General features: G+C 42.7%; 1 protein-coding gene across 1 annotated transcript; it reads right to left on the bottom strand.

Annotated features, from left to right (window-relative positions):
• Positions 1–1809: 1809 nt before the first annotated feature.
• LOC102461213 (OX-2 membrane glycoprotein-like) lies at positions 1810–21600 on the bottom strand. The gene is made up of 8 exons (XM_089773130.1): positions 21420–21600; positions 17654–17914; positions 13479–13817; positions 10049–10348; positions 5705–5750; positions 4829–4891; positions 4379–4499; positions 1810–2965 (listed from the first exon to the last, which is right to left on the bottom strand). The coding sequence occupies exons 2-8, from the start codon at positions 17706–17708 to the stop codon at positions 2810–2812; spliced, it is 1080 nt and encodes a 359-aa protein (XP_089629256.1). The 5' UTR covers positions 17709–17914; positions 21420–21600; the 3' UTR covers positions 1810–2809.
• Positions 21601–21621: the final 21 nt, after the last annotated feature.

Below are 21621 nucleotides of genomic sequence, written 5' to 3'. Positions count from 1 at the left end.
ATACGAGCTCATGCAACTAAGAGCACACCTTTTCTCCTAGGAAAAACTAGGCCTTACAGAATAGCCCCACTATGCAGACACCCTCAGCCTAAACTCAAAGAGTTCAGAACGGAAGAGTTCTTGCGCAAAAAGTGTTCTACAAGAGCGGGTCTACACTGGCATTTGCTTTTGCTCAAGAGATGTGCTTTTGCACAAGAGAGTCTATGGCAGTGTGGACACTCTCTTGCACAGGAAAGCTCTGATGGCCATTTTAGCCAGAGAGGTTTCTTTCGCAAGAAATTCATGTTGCCTGTCTACACTGCCCTCTTGTGCAAGAGCTCTTGCGCAAGAGGGCTTATTCCTTGTGAGGAATAACTCTTCCGGAAGAAGCCCTGTTTTCCGATGCTAAATTTAAATTTACTTGTGCAAGAACGCAGGTGCAGTGTAGACACCCGGCAAGTTTTTGCACAAGACGAGCTGTTCTTGTGCAAGAAGCCGCCAGTGTAGACGCAGCCTTAATGTTGTGCCCTCCCACCACGCAGGAAACTGATGCTACTACAATTTGATGGGTTTGGTCACAGAGATCCCTTTGAGAGTATCACCTGATATTCTAAAATACCACTGGGCCAGACAACTTGCCCCCTGGGATACTCCACTATCCTGTTTTGCTTAGCCAGACCCTCCTGTCTTCAGTGATGACACAGAGTTGGAGTCACAGCCTACAGCAGAGCAACGCAGACACTGAGATCAGATCAGCTCTGGGAAGGCTCAGTCACAGGGACTTGACAGATCAGCTAGATGCACAGCTCCAGTGGGATCAGACTCCCAGATAAATCTGTTATACTCTGTATAAAATGTACATACAGCAAGCTCATAATTTGTTTGTCCCCTTTATCAATGAAAGAGAACTATGTGGATGCTGTTGTCCCCCCCCCCCAGGTAACAATGATTTGCACTGGGTTTATTAATAAACAACAGTGACTTTATTAAATATAAAAGGTAGGACTTAAGTGGTTACAAGTGATGGCTTACAGATCAAAGTTACATCTACCCTAGTGTAAGTACAAAAATAATAAAGCACTGTAAAACTTAAAACAAAAATTCAGTTTTCTCCAAATTTCAGTTGTGTTGATGTTCTCCCTTCCCCCCAGACTTCTCTTGAGTACCCCTAAGGGTATTCATACCACTGGTCGAGAAACACTGCTTTAAATAGCCGTAGCAATTCTGGGCAGCTTCCAGACAATGTAATAGCAGAGGACTGTGAGCTGTGAACTCTTTGCTGTGTTTTTAATTCAAAGTCTCTAGCCCCAGACAACTTGAGGGGAGGCTAGTCCCCAGCCCCTCCTCTTACTGGCCTCTGGGAAACAGATAACTAGACTGATGTAGGCCAGAACCCAACTCCCTTCAAAGAGCCAGCCTATGTTGCATTGCATTTCCCTGTTCTTACTAGGACTTTTTTCTTTCAGCCAGTGAGTGCTTTTGAACACGTCTGATGAAACTCCACAGCTGAAGTCCTAGTATATGGAAAGTTTCCATTTAGTAACTATGCTGGTAAGATGAAATATCAGATAGATTTTTAAGTCTGATGCTTCTATGTTTTTATGTCTGATGAAACTCTGCTGCTGACGTCCTAATATATAGGAAGTTAATTTACATTGCCTCTCAAGAGAAAAAAGGCTTGAATTGTAGAAGTGGAAGAGAGATGAAGATCTTCGCTGTTAGACCATATATGCTCTGGTGATTGTAAAACATACATAACTGATATTGGTTAATCATTCTAAAGGAGACATTCACTGCGATCAAAAAGGAAAGAACACTCTCATTTCAAACTTTCTAAGAGTAAATGTTTTAATTCTTTGATTGCAGAATAAATGCGGTTGGCAAAGTAGCCCTGTACACAGAAAAATTGAAAGTAAAGCAGAGGAGAAAGTTTACAAGAAGATGGTGAGAGATTTAAAAACTGCATTTTTACAATTTCTCTTCATTGTATTCACCTGACATAAGTACATTTTTCCATCTTCCTGAAGTACCGGGTACCAAGTAAACTGCAGAGTGTAAAAGGGATACAGTTAAATGGAAATTTCCATGTATCAGGTGTCACAGCTACAACATAGTAAACCTTTTAAAATCAAACTTTATCTATAGAGAAAAAAAGATTTAGACACACCAAAACTTTGAGGAATTGCATGAATTTTGCTGAATTGGGAAAATTGGTTTTCAAATGAGTAAAAATGGTTTTCAAAAACTGAAACATTTTGATATTTCCAACTGGAAAAATAGTTTTGTTTCAAAATTTATTTTAAATTTGATTTAAAATATCAAACATGGGAGTGCTCAGCCAAAACATTTAGCTTGACCCCAAAATGAAACAACCTAGGTTTGCTGAGAATTTTTTTTAATGTTTTCAGTTTGATCCAAATAATATATTTTTCAATTTCTTGGAATTGCCAACAAATCAAGAAATCCATTATTCATACAGTTCTAGTCACAGCTATTATTTGTGTGGGGATGGTGAGAAGGGAAAGTGTGTGATCCATTTTCCCTCCATCCCCATCTACATGTTTTCCATCTACAAGTCTTGGACCAAGTGGATTGTCTGAAGAGACATGTAACTTTTAGACACCATAAACAAAGGCGAGGGAAAATGTCCCCTTTCAGCTATTTTTGTGTCTAAATCATGTTGTAGATGGGGGGTGTCTCTATAATACTGCCCAGTGCTTTGAAAAAGTTCTTCTTTGTGGCTGGTTTGAATGTTGAGTTAGGGACATTGACTTCCCCACTTTTTCATTTTCAACAGTGAAATTGTACCCTCTCTCTAATTTTTAAAAATTTAGTCATTCATCTCTTTAATCCCTTCCATAAGTGAATTATTCAGATTGCTTTCCTCATTCTTTCCTCCTTCTTCTTGGAACATTGATCTGCGTACCATTGCAGGACTCTCCTTTTTTGTTTTTCTCTTAATGCAAGAACTTCCTTGGTTTTCCTGCTGCAAGAACAAGTGACAGTTATGTTGTACTAAAGGTAAAGGTTTTATTATCAGAGAGGGAAAAGCAATAAGGAAAAAACACTAGCAGAAAGATAAACTGCACAGAATTCTGAGAAGTCAGTAAGAGATTTTATGACATAGCATATTTTAATAAGTAAATGGATATTAACAAGTTAGATTAAGGAACATATAAGAAGCCTGGTGGTGCTTACAAGACACATGAAAGTTTTATAACTAAATGACTGGATGCCAATAGTAATATTATTCTCTTTCACATCCATGAAACCAAAAGGGTATAACAAACATTTTGGGGGAAGCTTCAGAGGGGACCCCTGCTTTAAGGTTTTGCTCTGTATCAGTCCTTCCTTTACTAAAGGGTTCCATTGCTGTTTATTTCCACATTGGAATCCCATCATTCATGCATTTCCTCTCGTGTATTGTTGCTGGAGGAGCTCAGTGAAGGTACATCTAACACTACAGAGGAAGATCGAAGCTGCAGCTGTCGTTCTCCTGGGGTTTGAATTAGCAGATCTCGTTAAGGCAGCTAATTCGAACTGAGAGGGTCGATGCCAGTAGTCCTGCTTCCATTTCAAGTAAGGAAAGTCAAAGGAAGAGGGTGCTCCCTTCAGCTGCAGTGTAAACAGCTCCAAAAGTTGAGTTAAGCTACTTCGACTTGAAGTCAAATAGCTTAATTCGACTTTGTCCCATAGTGTAGACATATCCTGCATTCTTGGAGGATCTGAATAGAAATACCACCTGAGGCATCAGCCTGGGCTTTGACTTTCCTTCTCTTTGGCTGAGAGAGAAAGGGCTGATTCTTAAGGAAAAACAGAGGAATAAGGGGCGAAGAGCTGAAAATCAATTAGAGCTTCCCGGGGCATCAATATTCAGATCTTCTAAATATTTTGCCAGAGTCCTGAACAAAAGACAGGAAGTCAGGACTTGACATTTTCCTAAGTGAAGAACATGCTAAACATGCTTTTAAATACTCTGAGGCTATCTCTGTATTTCACAAAGAAGCAGTACTTTTTCAAATTTGTTTTTCTTCTCACATTCTATGACTTTCCTGTCTGTCTGGAGAGATAAGAAGGTCAATTAGCCTGCAAAAGACAATGCAATGTTAAAGTGTCCATTTTAGGAAACTTCAGAGGGGTATCCAAGTTAGTCACAAGAAAAACTTAAAAAACAACAAGTAGTCTAGTAGCACTTTAAAGACTAACAAAACATGTTCATGATATCATCTACACATTTTGTTAGTCTTTAAAGGGCTACTAGACTATTTGTTGTTTTTTAGTTTTTTTCATTTTAGAGAAGACATCCAATGTCTGTACTATAGCTCTCAACCCTCAAACTTTACTAGGTTGTTGTTGACTTATATAAGACATGAATGTGAAAAATATGATTTTCTGTTACCTCATTTAGATAGGAAATGCTCTGGCTCTTAGGCGTTGGTGGGGGCTGGCATCTGTCTTCTCCATCTTGGTTCAAATGCTTTTTCTCTGCAGGAGTGCTGAGCATGCTGCTACTCTTTTGTCTGTGATATAAATATAGGGCATTTTTACAGAGCCCCAAAACATGCTGTGCATTTTACAGAAATATGGTGCCTACATCAAAATAATGTAACATCTGTTTAGCTAAGAGAAGACATGTGACAATGACAATAGTGACTAACACTGTGGGGATGGTGAGAAGATCACACAAGAAAAGTCACATCCCTCCAGAGAGCAGCCTCTCCCTTTGCATATTATGGGAAACAGTCCTTTTTCCTGGGGCTTCTGGTTATCCTGACACAACCAAACCCTGACCTTCCTTTAAAGTGAGGAGAAAAAGCTGCATACCAAATTTGGTGGCCCCATCTCTTACCTTTTAATAGGAGTTCTTGAATAAACTGACTTACAGAAATACACACAGGCAGGCAGATGTACTCTAAAAATATAAATATATATATATTTTTATAAATATCTTAGTCAGTTAGTTCTTGATTGCAAATATGTCAACAAAGTAAAAAAAATCTAAGCTTCAGGGGGTAGCCGAGTTAGTCTATAAAGTGCGACCAGACCATTTGTTGTTTTTTAAGTTTGTCCTGTACAGACTAACAAAACATGTAGATGGTATCATGAGCTTTCGTGGAGATCTGAGGAAATAGGCTGTGCTCACGAAAGTTACCAGACCATTTGTTGGTTTTTAAGTTTATTTTAAAAAATCTAAGTTAGTTTTGATGGCTCTTAGCTATGTAGCATCTCCTAAACTGGCTTATGCGCCTCCCATTCAAGAAGTGAGGAATCTGGGCCTGAAGTCTATTGGAATACCAGAGGCAAGGGTGGTCCTTTTCCTTTATCACCAGGTCACCAAGGAAGGGTGAGAGTATATTAATAAAAGCTTTATAGTACATATCATATTTGTAACTCCGATTTTACCATTTGATTATTATTTTATTACAATTCTATTTATCTCGCCAAAAGCTTTAAGGCTATATTTGTCAAAAATCTGGGGCTGAGATGCCAAGGTTTGTTTTCAAGGTCTCAAGAAATTCAGATGACACATGTTTATTTTAGAGCATATTATAGACAGAGAGCAACATCTTTGAATGAGGATCAGAAAGGAAAGGATGTGTTCGTATGTGTCCATAGAAGTTTGTAAAGGAAAATGTCATGCAGAAACCTAACATTGTAGTTTAAGCTGTGGAGCAGGAAAGAGGAAGGTAAGATAATTTACTAGAAAAATGATAATTCAACTTACTTAATCCATTTTCTTTTCCTTGATACCACAAAGCTAATGATGAGTCCTATGGCAATCAGAATAAAAGAAAATATGCAAAGTACTTCCCAGATACACGTTCTGCTCTCCTCATCAGATGCTGAAATTTAATTTAGCAAACACTGAATGTCACACAGATGTCAAAGATTTTCTTACATGTCCAATCCTGATACTGAGAATTAGCTATCACTGAGTTCTAAATACAGTTCTGACCAAGACTGGCTCTAGGTTTTTTGCTGCCACAAGCAAAAAAAAAATGTGGCTGCCCTACCCACCCAAAAAAATAACACTGGGAAAAATTTCTGTTGAATGAAAAATAAAGGGGGGGGGGGGGGGAGGAGGGAGACCAAAATTGTTGAGCAAAAAAAAGACTCCAAGACTTAAGCCAAAAAAAATAAAAATAAAACACCATTGAAACAGCATGTCCCCTTTAAGAGTGAGTGCAGGGATAGGAACAGGGGAGTGGTTGAGCACTAAGACAACCTTGGTCTTTTGGCCAGCAGCCATTTTGTGCCGGCAGCCCTGCAGAACCAGCTAAGCAAGGGAGCTGGAGGTGTTAGGGGCCAGAGGAGGTTCGGGGGTGGAGAGGCCAGGTGCTGAGTGTAGGGTTGCCAGGTGCCCGGCATTTTCGCCTCCTGGCTGGGGAAAAAAAGATGTCCGATATGCAGGTGTCCGATATTCTCTGAATTTTTTTTCCAGACAGGAGGAGAACATACCGGACTGTCCAGGTGAATACTGGACACCTAGCAACCCTACGCAGGAAGGGGGCATCCTACTTGGGATTTCCACACAGTGTAGGCGGAGGGGTGGCTGATGGCTGAGTCCAGGCTGTTGGTCTGGTGGAGCGGAGCCTCCGCTTGGAGTGGAGAGTCTCTTGGAGGAGGTAGCGGGTGCTGGGGAGGAGCAGGACTCAGGAGACAGGGCCGGCCAGCAGGCTCTGGGACCGTGCGTACATGGTGCCAGTGCTGGCTGCGCAGCCTAAAATCGGTGGGGCGGGGCTGGGCATTGCCATGGGCAGTGCTGGCTGCTTAGCGACCACCGGGGAGGAGAGGAGCAGGAGAGGAGACGGGGCAGCCAGCAGGCTCCAGGCGTGCATTGGTGCCAGCTGGCTGCGCAGCTTTGGAGTTTCTTGGGCTGTGGCCCTTTAAAATCAGTGGGGCGGGGCTAGGCATTGCCAGGGGTGGTGCCAGCTGCTTTTCTGAAATGCCACTCCTGGCACCTGCCTGATTTGCTGATGCCTAGAGCCGGCCCTGGTTCTGACTATAACTGTAGGAACGGGACGTGTTGTTTAACTTCTTTAGGTACTAAGAATAAAATCAGAATATGCAGGTCAGTTATTCCCAATTAATAAATTATCAGACAATTATCTTTTCTTCTGTTTCTGAACTGTTTACAAAACATTGCTAATCTCAGGTCATGTCTTCCTTATTCACAGTACAGCAATGGTTCCCAGCCTTTGCTAGATGGTGACCCGTTTTAACAATTCAGGAAGACTTGGTGACCCCAAGGCAATTCAAAAACAGGGGGAGAAGAGCAGTGCCGTAACTAGCTAATTTTGTTCCTGAGGCAAGCATATAAAATTGTGCCCCCTCCTGTTTATATATTTATAGTAGTTATTTCTTAGAAAAACTGAAAATACAGTCAAATAATAACACTACATTTATTTGAATTGTGGTGTGGGAAAGACACTCATCCCTAAATCGCTCCCCCAGGCTTAAACCCCACACTCAGAGGCTGGGAGTCTCACAGTCAAGGGTCTGGGGGGCACACTCACTCAGGGGCTTGAGAGTCACACGCAGGGGTTGGGAGTCTCACAGGTGTTACAAATATATTAGAAACATAATACACGCATTATGATTGTGCAATGCGATAAGTCTAAGACGGCGTATATTACTGCCTGTTATTTATACCAGGGTGACTCAACTTTAGAAGCCCCGGGGGCCATGATACCCACGGTATATGCCAAAGGCCACAACTAAGCGTGGCTGCATATATGCAATGTATGCAAATCACAACATTTACTAAAATAGCCCCTCTCCTACCGCAGAGCCAGGCACCCTCCCGCTCCAACCCAATCCTCTTCCCTTACATTAGAACCAGGTACTCCCCAGTTCCCTGCTCCAACCCAATGCCCCTCCCCTTCCCCAGAGCCAGGCACCCCAGCCCACTACTTTATCTCAGTGTACCCACCCCTCCCCCAGAACCAGGCACCCTCCAGCCCTCCCACTGCAACCCAACCCCCACCCTGAACATAGTCCCAGCCTCTACCCTGGGCCTGCCACACACCCCACCCAGCACAATCCCTACCTCTCCCCCCAGGCTCCTGAACACAGTCCCAGCCCCTACACTGGCACCCCCCACATAGTCCCAGCACCTGCCCTAGCAACCCCTCCAGCACAGTCTCAGCGCTTACCCCAAGGCCCGCAGAGCATAGTCCCAGCCCCTTTCCCAGGCTCTGCCTCAACTAGGGTTGCCAGATGGTTGAACCAAAATTACAGAACACTCTCCCCCCCCCCCCCAAAAAAAAACACATCGGGGAAAAAATTCTGTCGAGGAAAAAAAAGGGGGGGAGCAAAGTTGTTGAGCAAAAAAAGGACTCTGAGACTTATTAAGCAAAAAATAAATAAATAAATAATAAAACAGCATTAAAAAAGCATGGTCCCTTTCAGAGTGAGTGCAGAGTAAGACTAGCAGAATAGGGATAGGAACAGGGGAGCAGTTGAACACTAAGACCTAGGGAAGGCTTTGCTTCGCCTTGGTCTTTAGACTTTTTGCTGGCAGCCATTTTGTGTTTTTGTTCAAGCCAGAATTTAGCTTCCCTGTGGAACCAGGTAAGCATAGGGTCAAGGAGTGTCGGGGCCCAGAGGCGGGGGAGACCGGGACTAGGCCCGGGCCAGGGCGTTAGGGTTGCCAGGTGTCTGGTATTTTCACCTCCTGGCCAGGAAAAAAAATCAGAAAATACCGGACATTTTAGGCATGCGCAGGGTGCCTGGGGTGCAAGAATGGCTCGGGCTGGCCCTGGTCAGTAGGTGGATGCACATAAATGCCTCAGCAGACTACATGGTGCCCGTGGGCACAGCGTTGGGGACCACTGGATTAATAAATAGCCAGAAATGAATAGCGAGTAAGCAGACTTGTTCCCATACAAACACAGAGTTTTGTTCATTCTTAAAATGTATATGAATAATGTTTTTGCATTATCCCACTATTTCTAGAAACCCATATTTCACATGTGTGTTTTGAGGATTAGTTAGGGGTTGTAAAATGCTCTGAAAGTACTAAGTAACTATTCCTTATAAAAATTACTATTAGACAAGAGAATTCCTTTAGCACTTTATTTCTTTATTTTCTATGAGATCTGCTTGAAATATGAAAAAAAAAAACAGGTTGCAAGTTTCAAAAGTGTCTCCCTTTCACACCATTTGGAATGGCCCCTTTTACATTAAAGATTCAACAAGGTAGCTTTTCAAGGTATACTTTTAATTTTATTCTCAAAATCATTATTGATTTTTCTGTAGGAAAGCTGTCAATAAATGAAATAATGATGAAAATGAATATTCAAAACTCTTTGTTTGCACTGATTAAAAATGAAAGATTTTGATGTTCCTGATACTTTCTGTACAAAATTTCATTTCTAAAAAAAAAAAAAGGGCTGCTCCAGTGTCCTTTTCTATGAGAAATAAGGTAATTCATTATAAGAAATCCAAAGGAATCTTTAGTACAGGGCATCCTTTAATCTAAAGCTCCTGAAACTGCTCGAGAATTGCTGCACTGATACAAGTGTGATCTAAGCATCGGTGCACACTGCAAGGGTCGGCCTGATTTTAGCATGAATACCCGCAGTCAGGTTAGCCACCCAGTACATGCTCCAGTATGGTTGGTAGCTTCTGCCACCATCCCAGCTGCCTCAACCACACGGCTATTTTTAGTACACTATCTTGATATGAGCTAGCACATCTTTTTGCGCCCATGTTGGGAAACTCCCTGCTAGCTACTATGTAGACTAAGGATGGGCAATCATTTTTGATGGGTGGGAGGACACTCCAAAAATTTGGTAACTCCATTGTACTACCTTTAGCTCACGGTGGCACTAAAAAGAAGCCCTGAGATATAAACCACTAAACCACTATAAAATCAAAGTTCACAGGGCAAATTAATGACCAGACAAGATTTAACCACAATTGTATTCACTGTGATTATACATTAACTATTTCTGCTTTAACTCACTGGAACAGAACCAACCTTTTTTGGACAACTATTTTTTTTTGTAAGTCTCTACTCTCCACTCTTTAGACCATCCTATTTCAACACCCAGATATAACTTACCTTCATATTTTTCATATTTTTCTGATGAGTAAAATATCTTCTCTTGCCTTCCCATAGTATGGTTTACTATACAAGTGAAGGCCTTGATGTTTTTTGATTGCAGGGTCATCATAGACACGTTACATACACTTGTCACTGTTACTGTTCCATTTACGTTCTGGACCCTGTGTATCTCAGGCTGGCCAATCAGAACATCATGAGGCTCCCATGAAATTTCTGGGGCAGGTTTTGCTGTCACTGAGCAGGCTGCAGTGAAGAACTCCGTGTGCGAATGGAGTTCAGTTCTCACTGCAGGAATTGCTAAGAGAAAAAGTAGAGTGTAAAGGAAAACTTCAATATTGTTTACACAGTTACCAAAGAACTAAGACACATTCTAAGGTTTTAATACAGAAAACCAAGTTATTCCTGATATATTCAATATGTTCCTTTATAGTCTTAGATATAAATCGTTCATTATTATTTGTTAGCTGTTTGGTAGGGGTTTTTATGAAGGAGGAATAGGTTGGAAATTTAATAAAATTGGGATCTTCTTCACAGAATCTAAAGGAAACTCTCAGCCCATTCATGGGTCCTGTTCTTGTGAGGGGAAAAAATGTGCAGATACACACTTTTGATACATCTCCCTGTCCCTAGATTCAAGGGGAGCCCTCCACTGAACTGGGGATCCACATATGGGAAAGGGTAGGGATGTTAAATTTAGTTTAATCAACTAGACGATTTTCCATCGATTAGTCGATAAGTGGGCGAGCCACAGCGGGGTTACCTCCCAGACCGGGAGCTAACCCCACTGTAGCTCTGCCTTTTAAATATATTAAGAGCCTGTTGGGCTGATCCCTGGCTCACACCAGGTTCCCCTCCCCCCCTGCGCTTCTGATTTTTAAATGTATTAAGAGCTGGCATTTAAAAAGCAGAGGCGCAGCGTCAGCTGACTCCCAGTCCCCTGCTACTTCCTGCTTCTCCTGCCCCCCACATAGATGGTGCTCTGGGGAGCCAGTTTTTAAGCCAGCTCCCCCCTGCACCAGCTCCTGCCCCCATCCTTGCTGGCTCTGATAGAGGCAGAAAGTGAGGAAAGTGACTAATCAAGGCACTAGTAGACTATCTGATATGCTTTTGCTTATCAGATAGTCAACTATTCGACTAGTCGCTTACATCCCTAGGAAAGGGGCAAGCCAGGAGTAAGTCTGGAGATACATCCTTTTGCATCAATCCAGGAGAAAAATCAACCTGGAAGTTGCTGTATTGACTTCTGAATGGAAATTCTCCATGCTATAGGAGCCCACTTTGGGCACAGCTACACAGCCAGGCTAAACTCGAAATGAGCTACACAATTTGAGCTATGCTAATTGTGTAGCTTAAGTCAAAATAGCTTATTTCGACTTGTGGCACAGTCTACACAGTAGTTATTTTGATATAGAGCACTCTTTCCCTGACTTCCCTTACTCCTCGTACAATGAGCGTTACAGGAGTTGGAGTAAGAAGACCTCCAGCTCAACATTATTTCAACATTATGTAGAAATAACGCCGCTGTGTAGACATAGCTTTTGGGAGCGGGCTACATGAACCATTCCACTCAGAAGCTTGGGGGGTAGCCGAGTTTATTGTTTTTTTAAAGTTTTTCCAGTTACAGACTAATAGTCTTGCAGCACCCTAAAGACTAACAAAACATTTAGATGATATCGTGAGCTTTTGTGGGTACAACCCACTTCTTCAGATGAAAAAGTGGATTGTACCCATGAAAGCTAACAATACCATCTACATGTTTTGTTAGTCTTTAAGGTACTGCTAGACATTCCATTCAGGTTTAGCTGAGTTCTCAACTATTATATATCATAGATTCTCCTTCTCTTGTCTGCCAAATTAATAATCAAAGACATGAACATTGAACACCAGGTTCATGTCACTGTCAAAGCAGCTGCAGACCCATCAGACTAGGAATGGCTGTGAGAACAGCTGTAGCAACAGTGGTGTGGGTAGAGCCCCTCAAATACATCCCAGCACAGAGACGCCATCTTTCTCAGTTGTAGGGGAGCTTTCAATCCCTGCACTGCCCCAACCTTGCCCCTAACTCCATCTCTTCCCCAAGTGGCCACTCTGCCTTGCCTTTTATTGCCTCCAGCTCATCTTGTCTTCCCCCACCCTTATCAGCCTCTCTCAGATGCACATGCTGCCTTCGCTCCTCTGCCTGCTGCAAACTGGTTAGCAGCTGAAACAGGGCAGGTTGGAGTTGCTTGGGGGAGGGGGAGGAACTGATGGGGTTATTGCCAGAGGGTGAGGAGCACCCAGTATTTTGTTTCCAGGGGTTCTCCAGCCCTGGAACACCCAGAGGGTAGGTGCTTACACCCCATCATCTCCTCTCTCTCATATTTGCTGTCCCCTGCATGGGAGGGGATTCCCTATCTCGTCGAGTAAAGGAACAGAGAAAGCTGGAGTGGACTGGTTTCCACCCTCTTCAGCTAGTGCATAGCACCAGTGGTCCACTCCCTCTCCCCTGCCCTCTTTCAAACAGCAGCCTTCTCCTGCTGCCAGCTAATGAAGTTAGTTCTGTGGTGGTAGCAGGCCATTGCAATAGCAAAGGCTCAGGGAGTCAATCTTATTTATGACAAGTTACAAGGGCTTGTTACAGGTAAACCCAAGTTCATTTGTTTTAATCCTGTCCTTTATTAAACATAGGAAATTACACTAAAAGACTACACTGGAAGAAGGTTATTCAGCTGTATTAATACCTCCTGTATTAGTCCACCTTGTAATTAAATGATCATGTATTTGGTGACCACAAACACAGAATTTTCTAAGTTTTGAGTGCTTAACTTTGCAATCTTTGTAACAATCTTTTAACAAACAACACAGACAAAAACCACCTACGTGGTAGGTGGTGGAGGTTTAATAAGAGGTACCACAAAGACCTTTTCCATGGGAAAGAGTCAGTGGACACAACATGTATTTTAAGTTAATGGATTAGGCTGCAGCTGAAATTAGGACAGAAAAACTGCCTCAGCTCTTGTAGGACTCCCACTCTTTGCTTTTCCAAATTACTTCAAACAACATGGGTCCAATATTATTTTTCCACAATTATCCATGGCTTGTCTGCAATTCAGATTCAACTATTTGATAAGCCTGCAGCTATTGAAGTAGGACCTCCCTTATTACAACAATCTGTAACCCACAAATTACCCTTTTCCTCCTATGCCTGCAGGGGTGTCAACATCTTGAATAGTACATTGCAATACTACTTATGCTAAAATATCTGTTCAACCTTGTGTTTAGCAGTGATGCTCTGGGGGTCTTTCCCAGACAAGAGCAACCTTTTGTAGCTCCAAAAATCCTCTCTCACACCAACAGAAGTTGGTCCACTAAAAATGACACTGATATTCTGGGTCCAATCCACTAGAGGGTGCTGCGTAATTAGAGAATAAAAGGATTTAAAACATACATTGCACAACGAAGCAAGTTTCTGAGCTAACAGAGCCGCGTGGAAATGCATTGAAGATGCACTTATAACAGGTTTCATCCTCTAGTCCTATATCACGTAGCGTGATGGATGATGCTCTCAGGCTTGTATCGTTAAAGCAAACTTTCTTGTTGACAGGCCCTATGAACCTGATTCCATGTGCCTTGCTGTAGGTAGCTATGTTTTTGTATGACGAGCCTTCCAGCTTCTGCCATGTGACTTGTAAAACATCGTCAGGGTGTGTAAATTGACATTTCAGGGTCACATCTTCACCTATGGCTGCTGCAGGAACTCTCTCACATCTCACTACTTCATTGGCACCTGGAAACAGAATCATATCAAGGTTCACATTGAAAGAGAGACAGCACCAGCCATGGAGGCAATCTCTATGACAGCCCTGGCACATCACATTGTGCATGTATGTATATCACATAGACCCAGGACCACAGTGTGGATGTGTTGCATCTGAGATGCTACCAGATGCCTAGGTCTTCTGTGAGAGAGATACTCTACAAGCGACAGCGACGAGGAGCCCTGTGGCATGTTATAGACTAACAGACTTATTGGAGCATAAGCTTTCGTGGGCAAAGACCCACTTCGTCAAATGTCTATAAGATGCCACAGGACTCCTTGTTGCTTTTGCAGATTCAGACTGAGACGGCTACCCCTTTGATACTCTGCAAGTGACACACAGTTTCCTGGCCTGCGTGGTGTGAAAGCAGAAAGAATTATATTGTAAGAGAAAGATGAATTATGCTATAATAATTGAATAAGTTGAAGGAATCCTGTTTGTCTCTGAACAGGAAGGAGAAAAGTATGTTAATGTTGTTTGTAGGTATGCAAATCAGAGTGCTAGCCAGGTACACCTGGGGTAACAGGAAAAGGAAACATTAGGTGTTATGCAGAAAGTAATTGAGATAACCAGGGAGATATGGACAAGCAATTGCTGTGTGCTTGATGTGGAAATGAAGATATTTGACTAGTCTCATACTAATCATGTGAAGTTTTGCCACCTTTTAATCTTGTAAAGTTGGCTTTCTTTTGACTGCATAAATCTAAGGGGTTTGAGCCTTGCATGGTACTCACATTTTCTGGGTACATTTTAGCAGAGCAGCTTTGCTAATAAACAGCAGTCTAACAAATCTGTGAGTCCTGTCTGACTTTGACAGTGGTCATAGGAAAGTAATAATTAACACAGCTTGAGATATTCCAGGCTGGGTTAAGAGCTGGTTATAGGCAGGATGAAACAGAAAGTGTTAGATAGAAGCCTTGTATTATCCAAGTAACACATGGAGGAATAGGTCCCGCGGACAGCCTTCTGAAGTGCTCCTTTACTCTGTGTGGACTGTTTTTGCCTGGGGAGACAGTGACAGACGTTTCCAAGTCGTTGCAAGCTGCGATAACTCAGAGATGAGTTAGGCATGACAGAACTCAGAGGAAGTTCACAAAGGAGCTCTCATTTAGCCAGCTATAAGGCCAGGGAGTACAAAATGAAAATTCTTCACTGAAATCCTTCCCTAGAGATGAAGCAGTGAAATAAAAAACAAGCTTTGCCCAATGAGAGTTGCCGCACATGCTTGTTGAGCTCTATTTCAGATGTGCAAAGATAGTACCAGATTTAAGGGGTCTAAAATCTATTCCTAGTGGGGCGGGCCAGACCTTACAAAGATTAACTTACAGACACCTGCCCTTCCATTCCCTATCACGTGAATTAGCCTCCATTAAATAAATCATTACACCATAGTGACTTGAAGCAGTTGCAGCAATGCCCAACATTGTGAAGGAATAGCAGGGGAGGATATAGAGAGTTTTTTCATCTGTGTAAAGTCTTTTGCCCTTTTTTAGAAGTTTATCACCCAGTCTCCCTTTGTGACTCTACCTCCCTCCTGTTTGGTTGGATCTCCTCTGCCCTTCTACTTGTCTGCCCCCTAATCCTCTCTTTACCTTGCTAAGTCCCTTTATCTCCTAGGACATAGTTCACCCATTAGCTGTGCCTGGCTCTTCCTCTCCCAGGGAAGAAACCTCTACCGTCTCATTTGTTTCCCACTTCTGTACATTTGGGTGCCATGTGTGGATTATCTACAAATAAAAGTTTTTCTTACTAGTCCTACCATACACCTAGGCTGTGTCTAGACTGGCAAGTTTTTCCACAAAAGCAGTTGCTTTTGCGGAAAAACTTGCCAGCTGTCTACACTGGCCGCTTGATTTTGCTCAAGAGCACTGACTTTGTAATGTACAAAATCAGTGCTTCTTGCGCAAATACTTTCACGCTCCCATTCAGGCAAAAGCCCTTTTCCGGAAATGCTTTTGCGCAAGAGGGCCAGTGCAGACAGCTAAAAACTGTTTTGTGCAAAAAAGCCCCGATGGCAAAAATAGCGATCGGAGCTTTCTTGTGCAAAACCGTGTCTAGATTGGCACAGACGCTTTTCCGCAAAAAGTGCTTTTGCGCAAAAGCGTCCGTGCCAATCTAGATGCTCTTTTCCGCAAATGCTTTTAATGGAAAAAATTTTCCGGAAAATCATGCCAGTCTAGACGAACCCTACTATGTAATCAGATCGAGGAACTGCCTGGCCAGAGAAACACTACATGCTGAATCATCCAGGGCATCAGTGAGACTGATCTAACCTGCATGGTGCAGTACTCCCTCCACTCATGGCCTCAAAAGAGACTTGTGACACACATCAGAATGTTTCTTCCCAGCTCTTTCATGATCTCAAACAAAATCCCAGATGGATCATGGGTGAGCTTAGGTTTTCAAAACAGCACTTAGACCTGACTTGCATGTAATTTGAGATACAGCAAGGGAGAAAAGGGGCTCTGCTGTCACTTATCACCACAGCCTGGAAAGATGACTTCAGGGTAGTACAGAGCAGCGAGGTCCCAGCTCTTAACTTTGGATTTGATCTTTCATTTCCCTCCTTGTACTACAGAGGAACAGTCTGCCACATGATCCCAGGTGCTTCCTCTGGCACCTGCCCTGCCCCTTCACGAAACAGGCAGGAGAGTGGACTTTGCTCTTTTCTGTGACTACACTCTGCTCTCTGTGAATATCACTGCTCCTAGTGCTCATTCATGTACACTGCTTAGTAGCTGTTGTAATCCTACAAATAAGGGTCTAGGATCAGATCCCGAGTCACTGTAGGAAAACCTTTCTTCTAAAATTATTTTAAGAAGAAATTGACATCACTTGAGATGAACATCACAGAAAACAGCTTTTAAAAATACACCTTCCCCTATTCATTGCTATTTGCTTTTGGATTTTCATTAGCTTTGGACATGAGACTAGGCTGAACTGTTCTATTTCTGTTCTAATCAGTTTAACTTTCTGTCACCCAAGCATAAACAAAAGGCTGCAATGTTTGTGTTACTATATAGGTTGCAAACACGGCAGGAGGCTGCCCATTTTGGCAAAACCTAAATTCCCACTGGGAACACGGGAATCTGCCATAGCAGAATAAATTAATGGCTCATCTGGGGCAGTATCCAATCTCTGACTATAACAATTAGCAGGGGAAGTACTCCAAGGTGGGAATTTACAGAATAATCTCTTTTCAGTGGCATTTCTTTGTAACATCTCCTGGAGGTTAGCTAATGCCCTAAAGCAGAAAACTTTAAATCTATTTAACAGTTAAATAGATCCTAAACAGATGAGACTGGGATGTTCTCAGGCAACTGTCTGATTCTAGCTGGATCCTGCCAAACACTTGACATCATTATGCAGTAGCAATAAGTTCCGCAAGCTTATTGTACACTGTGTGGAAAAGCATAGTCTTTTATCTGCTTTAAATTAGGTGCTTTTCCTTTTTATGTAAGGTCTCCTTTTTATATCATGAGAGGACAAAAAAAATACTACAGAAATAAAGTGCTCATTGTTCTTTAAACCTATTTGTTGATATTTATTGTAAGTGGAAATTTATAGAATTATTGGATAAGGTGAAAAGGAAATTTTCCCCCTCTCTGTCCCTGCCAAAATGTGGCATTGCTCACTCTTGCTAGTATTGTTATAAGACTTGTCTGACAGAACAGGGCATCTGTTCACTCCCTCCCTTCTGCTTTCCTTTCTTTACGCTACATGTTCTCCACTCTATTTAGGACTGAATCGTCCAGTGATCTCTGTCATTCATCGGATATACAAAACAGTAGAATAAAGGACTCACCTGTAAACAGAGCTCTAAACAAGCTGTGTATCCAGAGCAGCGTGAGCAAACACATCTTGGAGATGCTTTTAAGCTTTTAGTCTTATGGAATTTTTTTCTTTTCCCCGCTGGATTTACAAAAAGAGCTTCTCTTCCCACGATACAAGCTTGAATTTGGCGCCTGTTTCTTGAGTATGACTCATTGTAGGTTCATGTGCTCTCTTCCTGCTCCCCAGTGCTTCCTCACACTGCTGTAACGGTAGCTGACACCTGAGTGCCTGTCTGGCACGAAGACAAAAGAATGGTACTGTCAATTATTAACTAGCACTGAACTTTCACCAGAGCTGAGCACAAATATGGAACTCACTTTCCACCCCTTCATTTTCCTGTGGATCCCCCCACCTTTTAATGCACATATCTTATGGGACTGTGATGGATCCAACTCTGTACATTTCTATGTGATTCCTTTCACCGCTGCCTAGGAGCTCCCTCTAGGAGCGACAGTTATATTTGCTTCACAGCAATACCTGCTTCTTTTCCCTAGCTGATGAGGCAGGCCGGGCTGGAGATCCAGCTCTTTGCTACTCATGATGTTCCTGGAATCACTTTCTCTGGCTTTCCCAGGATCTCAGCCCTCAGAACTCTCCCCATAGCACGCACTTGCCCTCTTCATCACCTGCTTCCTTTCACACTCAGGAACTTCCCCATGCAGTACCTACTTCCCTCTTCCAGTGCCAACACACACACACACACATTCTCAAGTCTCCCCTCCTTCAGCTCCTACTCTGCCATCTCCCTTTGCTCTCCCACAGTCCAGAACCTCCCAAACAGACACTGCCCGCTCCTGCTCCCTCAACTTCTGCATCCTCTGCCTCCCATAGGTCAGAACCCTTCCTCCCCAGCCTCATGAGCCCAGACACATGAAAGGTTTTATGACCACATGACTGAGGTCATGACTACTTACACAATTCTCCTTCAGATGCACATGACCCAAAGACAAGAATCATGATTTTGGGGTGGGGGAATGTGTTCTATTTCATACTCAATTTTGAAATAGCTAAGCTCCACATTGATTCAAGTCATCCCTGAGTCCCTTCCACACTAAGCTTATTCTGAAAAAAAAAACCCACACTTCTCCTTGAGCCATGGCAGCTTCCTAGACCTCCCACAGCTCCCTTTCCTGAATGCAGCTACTGGCTTTGTGGTGCTGAGAACACAGTGGCAGATCAGCAAGGAGACTAAGGATGTTGCTGCTCTTGCCAGCTCTGTCACTGACTCAGCATGTGTCAGTCGCCAGGTCAGGTCCTGCTCAGTGGGTGGAGCTTTCCCAGTGGTGGGAAATGAAGGAGATAATGCTTATCCATCTAGGTAAAACAAAAAACAGGACTATGTAGCACTTTAAAGACTAACAAGATGGTTTATTACGTGATGAGTTTTCGTGGGCCAGACCCACTTCCTCAGATCAAATAGTGGAAGAAAATTGTCATAACCGTATATACCAAAGGATACAATTTTAAAAAATGAACACATATGAAAAGGACAAATCAAATTTCAGAACAGAAGGGGAATTGGGGGGGGGGAAAGGTAAATGTCCATGAGTTAATGATATTAGAGGTGATAATTGGGAGAGGTGATAATTGGGGAAGCTATCTTTGTAATGGGTAAGATAATTAATGTCTTTGTTTAAGCTTAGGTGTAAAGTGTCAAATTTAAGCATGAATGACAGTTCAGAAGATTCTCTATCAAGTGTAGTCTTAAAAGGTCTTTGAAGCAGGATTCAGGTAAGACTACAGTTGAAAGAGAATCCTCTGAACTGTCATTCATGCTTAAATTCGATACTTTACACCTAAGCTTTAACAAAGACATTAATTATCTTACCCATTAAGATAGCTTCCCCAATTATCACCTCTAATATCATTAACTCATAGACATTTACCTTCCCCCCCCCCACATTCCCTTCTGTTCTGAAATTTGATTTGTCCTTTTCATATGTGTTCATTTTTTAAAATTGTATCCTTTGGTATATACGGTTATGACAATTTTCTTCCACTATTTGATCTGAGGAAGTGGGTCTGGCCCACGAAAACTCATCACGTAATAAACCATCTTGTTAGTCTTTAAAGTGCTACATAGTCCTGTTTTTTGTTTCAGCTACACCAGACTAACACGGCTACGTTTCTATCACACATCTGGGTAAAGTGCTTCAGGATGCACCAAAGGCAAGTACTAGGTCAGCCCTAGGATTATTTTAACAGGCTGTAGCTATGTATAAGGGTTAGCGAGGAAAGCAATAGAGACCACAGATACTTTGGAGTTTTGCTGTTTATCACATATCAATGATGGGTTCCATGTTTATTCTGTTTGTTTATTTGTATTGGAAGTGCAAGAACTAGCCTATTTTACCCCTCCTCCCTCTTCAGATGAACTGTTTGAAAGACCAGTCCAATAGTGGCAGGTGGGGCTGTGTTCTTAACTTCAATTCTCCCACAACAGGCATGGGGCAATGCAGGGGTGGCTGCTAAAGCTCAGCGAGGGGAGAGCTGAGCAAGAGAGGGAGATTCAATTTGGAGGTGGGAGTGGTGAGAGAAAGAGCCCAACTTAGGTCTGCCTAAGGTCTTGCAGGGACAAAGTGAGGAGCTGCTATTTTGAAATGTAAAAAGCTAAATGGAGAGGAAAAAACTGTAAGGCTACAACCAGACTGCAGGCTTCTTTTGGAAGAAGCTGTTTTCGGAAAAGATCCTCCAGAAAAACGTCTTCCAAAAGAGAGCGTCCACAGAAAGGCGCATCAAAAAAGCAATCTGCGTTTTCAAACGATAGAGTCCAGACTGAATGGATGCTCTCTCACATGTAAACTGTGATTGCAATGGACAGAATGACCACCAGGGCACAAGTGCTTTTTCCTCTTCTTCCAAAAGAACTCCTTCTTCCCCGTCCACACACGCCTTTTTGCGAAAGAGCGCTTGCAAGTAGGAATAAGAGATCCTCCGGAAAAGGGCTTTATTCCGGAGGATCGTGCCAGTCTAGACGCTCTTTTCCGGCTTTTCCCCACGCCGGAAAAAAAGCGGCGGCCATGTTTATTTAAATCCCGTGGGGGATATTTAAATCCCCCGTGGATTTCCCTATTCTGACTTGCCTGTTTTGCATGCCTATTCCGTCTTATGTGGCCAGTCTAGACGTAGCCTTTGTGTGTGAGGAGCCTTTTTATTGCATTTAATGAAGGCTGGTAGTGAATTTGTTGTCATGTAAGAAAAGGAAACTTAACACTTTTTGAAATGGCAGGCTCTGTTTGAACCAGACATAAACAGGCAGTGCTTCATGCACTGAAACCATCAATGTAAGTCGTACTTGTCATTATCTCCTTTTCAGAGGAAACACTGGGTCACTGGGGAATCCAGCTACCCTTTGCTTCTTCCTTATTCTTGGTTCAGAGGGTTGCTCTCTGCAGGAGCACTGGGCGCACTGCTACTCTGGGGCTTGGTGACATTATTTACTTAGGCAATCCCACAAGGTCTGCAGGTGCTCTCTAAACAAATGAAGACACTGTCTCTGCCCCCAAAGCATATACAAATTAAGTTTTTAGCCATAGTGAGACAAGCAATAAGAAACACAGGCTGGGAAGAAGGAAAAGGGAGACAGGTTAGTAAAGAAAGAGGAGATTTGTTATATTCACCGCTTGGTAATTTTGACGTACAATAGAGCACTCCTTCAGCTGAACTGCGGGACACACCAAAAGGTTCTGACCATCTTGGCTAATAGCCACTTATGGACCTGTCCACCATGAACTTACCTAATTCTCTTTGGACCCAGTTACTCCTTTGGCTTCCGCAGTATCCCATTGTCAATGAATTCCACAGACTGACGCTGTGCTGTGAGAAGAAATGCTTCCTTAAGTTTGTTTTAAACCTGCTTTCAACTGCAAGCTAACTTAACTGGACTCTCCTTTTAAGGTACAGGAACAGAACAGACCCCACTTACATTCTTCTAGCAAG

The sequence above is a fragment of the Pelodiscus sinensis genome, chromosome 1 (genome assembly GCF_052426305.1).
Source record: "Pelodiscus sinensis isolate ZL-2025 chromosome 1, ASM5242630v1, whole genome shotgun sequence".
Lineage (NCBI taxonomy): Eukaryota > Metazoa > Chordata > Testudines > Trionychidae > Pelodiscus > Pelodiscus sinensis.
This window is presented reverse-complemented; position numbering and strand designations above follow the sequence as displayed.